Raw genomic sequence first — 9,528 nt, forward strand, 5'->3', positions numbered from 1 at the left:
CCACAAAGAACACGTGGTGGTGACTACAATGGAAGAAAGAATGGACAACAATGGTGGAAAATCTCTCTCCCTTTTTCCCCAAGACCGGCTGTCCCCTTTCACTCACCATTGCACATTCAATAACCCACACTGAAAACTGCTGGAATAGATGGATATATCTAGGAATAGTTTAGGTCACTCCAATGGGGCTTAGGGTTCACTAAGAGGGCTACCAATTAACCTAAACTAATGGGCCAATTTTTAACTCCATATTAATCACTAAATGGTCCAACTAACCAAATAATCATCCAACCCAAACCCGAGCCATCCAAAAGTATAGTTCGTCTCCGAGCCGAGCCAAGTCCATGGTATCGATAAATAATCCGACAACTGTTTTAAATCATCGTCCGAATTATTGGGTATCAAAAAACTCAACACACATGATAGTGCACCATCTGGTAATTCCAGTTCATCCTTTGTCCCTGTACAAAAGCATAAGTATGGTTGATTTTGAATAATGTACACCCAAAATTCTTGATAAAAACAAACATTATTTTTCTCTTCTAGAAATTAATAAAATCTTTCTTTATCATATATTTTTGACTTAATATTAAACTACATGAAACATTGAGGTTTAAGATTTCTGCACTTTCTTAAGCTCTCTCTTTTTTACTTTCTAGTTTTATTACACATAAGAGCATCATTTTTATTTAGAGCAATCATTTGAACTATGGAATGGGGACAAGCACTGAGGCAGAAGTTTGAAACTAAGCGGATTAAAATTGTATCTTGCAAGGGTATATAGGAACTATGGATTCAGTTGGACTCCAAGATAACGATACTGCTGGTTACGCCAAACCAAAGGGGACCATGGTTTATTCAGTATGATTAGGAAGAAATTAGAAGAATTTTTAGCACAATATTGACCATGTTTGGATGCTTTCTTATTTTACATATAAGGTGAGAGAAAAAGTATTGGAAACTATCAATTGGTTACAAACATTGTTCAAAGAAGAATAAGGTTGAAAAGTTTCCAGTTGTGGAAATCAACTCTAAAATAAAAATAAAACGGTTTTTCGCCTATTCTAAGAAAATCCATGCCAAATGAAAGCTATATAAGAATTTCAAAAACAGTAAATGTTTATACTAGAAACTAATTAACAAAGAATACTGTCAATAAAATAAGACATCATATCATAACCATATAAAAAGTCATATACCAATATAACAATAGTATCGCTAATCTTGCAAGTTCAGTATAACCTCAATCCACATCCATATTTTATAGATTAAGAACCTAATTACAAAAGATAAAATCATAAATTAACCCAACAACAGTAACGCTACATTGCCAATTCTATATAACCTCACTCCACATCGATTCTAATGCTACAGATCATCTGCCACCACCAATAGGTAAAATAATATGATCTCTGATGCTTTCATATCCAATAGCTGTGCTACTACTACCATCACTATTTGCAATTGCAAAGGCTTTCATTTTCCCAGAAAGCAGGGATTCAGACTCTTCTTCATTGGGTTCTGTTTGGTTCCATGAGTGTTTCCTTGCTAATCTCAGACCTTCGAGTTCCTTAGCTACTTCATTCATACTAGGTCTATCCTCCCTTTTAACAAGTAAGCACAATTTCGCAAGCATAGCAACTGATGTTAACTCCTTACTCTTTCCTTCGCATTTAATATTATCATCAAGAACTTGGAATAAGCAGCTTCGCTCTAGTGCTAAAAGGAAATAGTTGGCTAAACTTCTCTCCTCTACTGGTCTGTCATAGCTTAATGCCTTCTTTCCTGTTAGTAGCTCGACCAGGACTACTCCAAAGCTGTAAACATCACTTTTTTGAGTCAATTGGTTCGTTTGCATGTATTCAGGGTCTAAGTATCCAAAGGTTCCTTGCACCATAGTAGATAATTGAGTTTGATCCAGTGGAACCAATCTTGATGTTCCAAAATCAGACACTTTTGCAGTGAAACTAGTGTCTAAAAGAATATTTGTTGATTTGATGTCTCTGTGTATGATTGGAGGGGAAGCTATAGAGTGCAAATACGCTAGCACTCCAGCAGTTTCTGTAGCAACTCTTAATCGTATGTCCCAAGAAAGAGAACGCGCCTTTGTTTTATTGTGTATGTGTTCAAAAAGGGATCCATTTTCTATGAATTCATAGACTAGCAGAGGAGCTTGCGTTTCTAAACAACAACCAAGGAGCTTGACAACATTCTTGTGGTTGATCTGGGAAAGAACTATCACCTCATTGATAAATTGCTCGACTTGATGTGGATCAACTTCTTTGGACTTCTTGATGGCAACTAGTCGATTATCTGCTAACAAGCCCTTGTATACAGTGCCATATCCTCCTTGACCAACAATTCTACTGTCGTGGAAGTCGTTTGTTGCCTTCTTGAGTTCGGCGGAAGTAAATATCTTTGCCATAATTGGTGACTGTTGTCTTTGCGTAAGTTTTTCTTGCAACAATAAGCCACCATTTTGAAGAAAGAATTTTTGCTTCATTGTGTTCAACTTTCTTCTATTGAGTATTGAGAGCAACCAGCAAACAACAAGTACAAAAACCGTAATTCCTAGAGAAATCCCTGTAGTGGAAATTTTAGGTTAGTTTCAAGCCTCTTCCTTTATATTCAACAAATGAGCTAGAGAGTAAAAGGTACACGTGACGTGATGTAGGGAAGCTAAATACCAATGTTCATCAGTTTAGACAATTTAGTATAAATGATACTTTAATACTAAAAGCAATATTCCTTTGGTACCATGTGGTTGAGTGGCACCATTTAGGAGGATTTGAAAAACCCGTGCTTACGAATTGTTTTAGGCACCGATTTTGAATGGTTTAAAAATCATCCAAAATTGGTATAGTGTAATTTTGGTCGATTCTCTCAACATATTAAATCGACAGGTTTTGGCCATTTCTCATATTCTCTTCTAATTTTACCTTCTATAAAATAATTATTTTTAACCAACATATTTTCTTCAAAATTAACTTGTAAATAAAAATATATTCATTATTTATGAGCAAAAAATTACATTTTAGTTAAAAAAAAAAAAAAAAAGATTCTTATAAGCAAAATATTACTTAGAAAATAAGAAAAATTACGTTACAATTAAAAGATTATTTTTGTGTTAAAAAAATTGCTTATAAAATAAAAATACAACTAATAAGATAAAAATTCACTTATAATATATAAAGTTACTTATAATTTTAATTAAATATTTAACTTTATTAAATTTTCGAAGTTAAATATTAACTTATATGTAAAAAATTCCCTAAAATCACTTGTAAGTAAAAAAAATTCATACAAGAAACTATAAATTGAAAATTGTACTAGAAGAAATATATTTAAATCTATTATTTTAAAAAACATTCAAAATCGACGGATAATGAACTCCCAAGTATAGGTTGGACAATTTTTTTAAAAATCGCTACTAATTGATACTCCGAAACTCCCAGGCAGTCCCTAAGCTAAGAATTGGTTTGTAGGTTTATAGCTACATGAACACTCAACCCTTTCAAGTCAATTTTATGTGAGTTTTGGGAAATGTCGTTGTCATAATAAGTATCATGATAGACATCCTCATCAAGTATGACGATAGACTTAGGGAGTGTACTTTCAATGGAAGACTTGTTTTGTAAAATCACCCAGCTTGAAACATGGATCATCGACGACGATAATTCTAAATCCTGGGCGAAATGTAATGAATGGAGGGCTTAGCTAACCTGCAACAAGTCTGAATACAAGGGATTGGCCACGAAAGCAACCCTGTCTATCTTTCTTCCCATCTCCATTGTAACCTTTCGGACAAACGCACTTAAAACTCCCCATTGTGTTTACACATCGGTATACACAATTGTTGAGTCTTGGAATTTTACATTCATCAATATCTGTGTAAAAGAAATAACAATATGAAAGAAAGCGAATTAAAAACTTAAAGGAAAGAAAAAGGCGAATTTAAAATCTTAAAAGACACGTGGCTAAACAATTCATGATGTATTTCAAGATAATGCACAGGAAATCAAACTTTAATACCTTTGCAGCCATCAATGAGGTATGGATTCCCTTCATAACCCTCTGAACAATAACAACGATACCCATTATCGGTTCCTTTACAACTGGAATTCGTGCTTTTACAGGCATAGCTAGACATGTTCTTCTGAGACTCCTCACATGTTCCTCCGTCAATTGCCCAGTCAACCATCATGGGAAGCGTCTCTACATTCTTCAGAATTGAAAGACTATTTGGAGAAAAATTGAATGCACTTTCCTCTGCAAGAAATGCATAGCTGCATTTATCGAAGTCCCACAGAGTGGTGGTGTGATTATCATAGCTATCTGTGAAATTAGAAAAGCTCTGCAACGTCAACTCAACATCCCACACCCCTTTTGGGATAGACACCTGGCAACAGCCTACACCGGAACATGACCGTTCCTCCAGATCATCCTTCCTTGCACACGTGGAAGTGCACCCTGTCTGGTAATCACTCTTGGTATTCCGGCTCCCAAGTACAGAACCATAAGTATCGCAACCAACAACAGTTAACTTATTTGCCGTATTATTGACTGTGAATCCTTCAAAATATATATAGGGGTTGTTATGGAATACTCTGGTGCCCTTCCTATCATAACAGTCTTTCTGTATGAATGGAAACATAGTCAATTGACCCTCCAGGGATATGTTTGCGATATCTAGGTTTGTGTTGTTCAAGAATGGTTTAGGAGGATCACCGGTGTGATTACAAGCGACTAAGAATCTTTCACTAAGGTAACAACCTTTCCCTGTGCCAAAGGGGAAGGGAATACTTACATCTCCACAACGATCCGTGCAGTTGGGCTTTGCTATTTGGAAATTTGTTTGTGATTTTGTGACAAAAATAAGCAGCATTGCTAGAAAGAAGTGGGCTTGCAGCAAAAGCATATACGATCCCATGGTGAATTTAGTTATAATTCTCTTTCCCAGATTGTATTGCAGTAACAGAATTACAACCTAAGCATTGTACAAAAACGTTTGGAAGATGATTTCTTATATAGTTTGTAAGTCTTCGGCTAAGTCAATGAACATCTTATCTTGACTAAAAAGTCTCCTTTGGAAGTGTTTTAAGGGGCAATGTTTTCAGATTAATGCTGGGCGCCACCACAATAGAAATTTTTTAAGGGGCAATGTTTTCAGAATAAAGCTGGGCGCCAACTGTTGATATGTGGCCCTGTTCAACAAGCAAAGCCCATGTTTTCACTACTCGGCATTAGTGTTGTACGTTTGGGAGGTGAAATAAGAAAGGCCTTGCACTATTTTTTATACAAGTTCATGAGCACTGAACTTGGAATCAAGAAGGCGATCAGTAGCATATGACTCATGTGCTAGGCTAGTTTCACAAAGGGGTATTGACATGACTCATCTAAATACACATTACAAAAGATGTAGTCTCTATTTTATAAGCCATAATTAACACTATTGCAAGACTCGAGTCTTCCTAATTTATGCATGGTATGCTACAGGTCTTGACCAAACTAGTTTCAAAGAATGTCTAGTTGTCACCTCGTTATCAAAACTGTTACTGTTTGTTATTGAGGTGGGCCAATAATTAAGAAACGAACTTCTAATTTATGCATAGTACCCTAGATGTCCCAATCAACCTAGTTTAAAAATATGCCTAATTGTCTCCCTCGTTATCAAAATTTTTAATGTTTATTGTTGGGGTGGGCTGATATTGAAGAAACCAATGTATGATGATATGAGCCTCATTCGTTATGAAAGTATTAATCATGACTTGACATATATTGTAGTGCCTACTACATAATTAGACTAAGTTATATGGTAGACTTCTATTATTTCATTGGCTTTTTGAAAGAAATCATGATGATTTTTTTTCCTGTACATAAATTTAACATGTATTCATTTGTCATGGCTAGGTTGCAAAATTCCAACACTAAATGAATAACATGTCAGTTCGATCTATAAATTAATCAACAGATGCTTCTTCATTTTAGATTTAACTTCTTCGCTTTCGTGAATACAAAAATGTTCTCACCATTTAATTAGAATTACAATAGTGATGTTATTATACAACTTGAAGACAAGGAGATGAGATTGGATTATGGACAGAAAAAAATAAAAAAAATAAATAAAAATAGTTTGTGAGATTTTATTTTTTTATTTTTAAATTGAAGGCCAGTTGGTGGAGGTTATTAGATCAAATACATGGTTTAACTAGGCTAAAATATTCCTAGTTGTCATCTCGTTATCAAAACTTTCATTGTTTAATGTTGAGGTGGGTCGATAATTAAGAAACCAACGTATGATGACATGAGCCTCATTCATTATGAAAGTATTAATCATGACTTGACATACGCGGTAGTGCCTACTTTAGAAATTGACTAAGTCATATCGTAGACTTCTATTCTTTCACTGGATTTTTGAAAGAAATCATGATAATTTTTTTCCTATACATATATTTAATGTGTATTCATTTGTCATGGCTAGGTTGCAAAATTCCAATACTAAATGAATAAGGTATCAAATCGATCTAGAAATGAGTCAACAAAACCTTCTGTATTTTAGATCTAAATTCTTCACTTTTGTGATTAGGAAAATGTGCCAATTCTTTTCTCTCAATTTAATTAGAATAAAAATAGTGATTTTATTAAACAACATGGAGATGAGGAGATGAGATGAGATGAGATGAGATTAAGGGAAAAAATAGTTTGTGAGATTTTTGTAAAATTGAAGGCCATTTGATAAAGAAACATTGGGGGTAGATTATTTAACCAAATACATGGTTTGACTAGGCTAAAATATGTGTCGTTGTCACCTCGTTATTAAAACTTTCATTTTCTTAGTGTTGAGGTGGGTCAGCAATTAAGAAACCAACGTATGATATATGAGACTCATTCATTATGAAAGTATTAATAATGACTTGACATATATGGTAGTGCCTACAATAGAAATGGACTAAATCATATCATAGACTTCTGTGTTTCACTGGCTTTTTGAAAGAAACCATGATGATTTCAATACTAAATGAATAACGTATTAGTTTGATCTAGAAATGAATCAAGTGAACCTTCATTTTAGATCCAAATTCTTTGCTTTTGTGAATACAAAAATGTGTCAATCCTTATTCTCTCCATTTAATTAGAGTTACAATAGTGATGTTATTAAACAATCCGAAGACGAGGAGATGAGATTTGATTAAAAAAATAGTTTGTGAGTTTTTTTTTTTTTTTAATTGAACGCTATTCGATCAAGAAACACTTTATGAAGGTTATTTAAACAAATGCTGTAAAACAGTTTGACTAGGCTAAAATATGCCTAGTTGTCACCTTGTTATTAAAAAATTCATTGTTTATTGTTGAGGTGGGTCGATAATTATGAAACCAATGTATGATGATATGAGCCTCATTCGTTATGAAAGCATTAATCACGACTTTACATATATGGTAGTGCCTTCTACAAAAATGGACTAAGTCATATCGTAGACTTCTATTGTTTCACTGGATTTTTGAAAGAAATCACGATGATTTTTTCCTATACATATATTTAACGTGTATTTATTTGTCATTGTTGGATTGCAAAATTTCAATATTAAATGAATAATGTATCAATTCGATCCAGAAATGAATCAACAAAACCTTCTTCCTTTTAGATCAAAATTCTTCCTTTTGTGTACACACACACACACACACATGTATGTATGTATGTATGTATGTATGTATGTATGTATGCGCGTGCATGTGTGCATACATATACATATAGATATATGTATGTATATGTGTCTACATATATATGTAGTTTGTGAGATTTTTTCAAAATTGAAGACCATTTGATGAAGAAGATTTGGTGGAGGTTATTTAACTAAATACATGGTTTGATTAGGCTAAAATATGCGTAGTTGTCACCTCGTTATCAAAACTTTCATTTCTTACTGTTGAGGTGGGTCAGTAAGTAAGAAACCAACGTATGATGATATGAGCATCATTTGTTGTGAAAGTATTAATCATAATGACTTGACATATACGGTAGTGCCTATTGTAGAAATGGACTAAGTCATATCGTAGACTTCTATGTTTCACTGGCTCTTTGAAAGAAATCATGATGATTTTTTTCTATACATATATTTAACATGTATTCATTTGTCGTGGCTAGATGGCAAGATTCCAATACTAAATGAATAACGTATCGGTTTAATCTAGAAATGAATCAATTGAACTTTCATTTTAAAACTAAATTCTTCGCTTTTGTGAATACAAAAATGTGCCCATCCTTTTTCACTCCTTTTAATTAGAGTTACAATAGTGATGTTATTAAATAATATGAAGACGAGGAGATGAGATTTGATTGTGGAAAAAAAAAATAGTTTGTGAGATTTTTTTAAAATTGAAGACCATTCGATCAAGCCAAATTAAAAACTATTTCTGGTAATATTTAGTTTCCTTTTTTCTATATGTTAGAGAACTTGAATTAAGCCAAATTTTTGACAACTTACTTCTTTTACTTAATATTTTATTTTGTTATAATTTCGGGATTTTGCCATTTTTGGTAATTTTCCAATAATTTTGTATTTCGCAGCTATTTAACCCGGCTTGTGGTTTAGTTTTCAGCATTCTGCATTATTAATAATATTGAGTTGAAATCAGAGTATTTTCTCTGTTTTTTGGGCGTTTTCTATCGTTCTTTTCTTGCGAATCATCTGCTACAACAAGCCAATAGGATAATCACTATCCTACCCGGCGTCAGACGTCAAATCAGCAAATATTCTTTTAAACAGCAGTTACACAGCAAAAGTATCTGATTTTGGAGCATCAAGACTGGTTCCACTAGATCAAACACAATTATCTACCATGGTGCAAGGAACGTTTGGATACTTAGACCCTGAGTACATGCAAACGAACCAATTGACAGAGAAAAATGATGTTTATAGCTTCGGAGTAGTCCTTGTGGAGTTATTAACAGGAAAAAAGGCATTGAGCTACGACCGGCCAGAGGAGGAGAGAAATTTAGCCAGCTATTTTCTTTCCACACTGAAGCAAGGCCGCTTATTCCAAATTCTTGATGATAATAATATATGTGAAGGAAACAGTGAGCAGTTAATAGCAGTTTCTATGCTTGTGAGAAGGTGTTTACATGTGAAAGGGGAGGATAGACCTAGAATGAAGGAAGTAGCTATGGAACTTGAAGGTTTGAGACTATCAGCAAGACACTCATGGGAGCAAACTGAACCCTATGCAGAAGAGAAGGAATCCCTTCTTTCTGTTGAAATGAATACCTTAGCAAATGGTGAGGGTAATAGCGCACGCACCGGATTTGATAGCATCAGAGATCATATTACTTTACCTATGGGTGGTGCGAGATGATACTGTATTGGTAATAAATAAAGGGAAAAAGTTAATACATGGTGGCTTTTCAAAGCCTGATTCTCTAGCATAAAGATCGATGTAGATTTGAGTTTTGCTAATTTTGTAAGATTAGCATAATATTTGTTAATTCTTGTATGGGAAATCTATGTAATAAGCCTTATTCTGTTGACATTA

The 9,528-nt window shown here is 33.9% G+C and overlaps 2 protein-coding genes across 2 annotated transcripts; one reads left to right on the forward strand and one right to left on the reverse strand.

Moving 5' to 3' along the window:
* Positions 1–1,200: 1,200 nt before the first annotated feature.
* LOC111409261 (wall-associated receptor kinase 2-like) lies at positions 1,201–5,099 on the reverse strand. Its single transcript, XM_023039279.1, has 3 exons — positions 4,033–5,099; positions 3,723–3,887; positions 1,201–2,583 (listed from the first exon to the last, which is right to left on the reverse strand). Exons 1-3 carry the CDS (start codon positions 4,928–4,930, stop codon positions 1,376–1,378), a joined length of 2,271 nt encoding a protein of 756 aa, XP_022895047.1. The 5' UTR covers positions 4,931–5,099; the 3' UTR covers positions 1,201–1,375.
* A 3,639-nt stretch (positions 5,100–8,738) lies between these two features.
* On the forward strand, positions 8,739–9,528 carry LOC111409262 (putative wall-associated receptor kinase-like 16). The gene has a single exon (XM_023039280.1). It carries the CDS (start codon positions 8,839–8,841, stop codon positions 9,349–9,351), a length of 513 nt encoding a protein of 170 aa, XP_022895048.1. The 5' UTR covers positions 8,739–8,838; the 3' UTR covers positions 9,352–9,528.

The sequence above is a fragment of the Olea europaea genome, chromosome 14 (genome assembly GCF_002742605.1).
Source record: "Olea europaea var. sylvestris chromosome 14, O_europaea_v1, whole genome shotgun sequence".
Lineage (NCBI taxonomy): Eukaryota > Viridiplantae > Streptophyta > Magnoliopsida > Lamiales > Oleaceae > Olea > Olea europaea.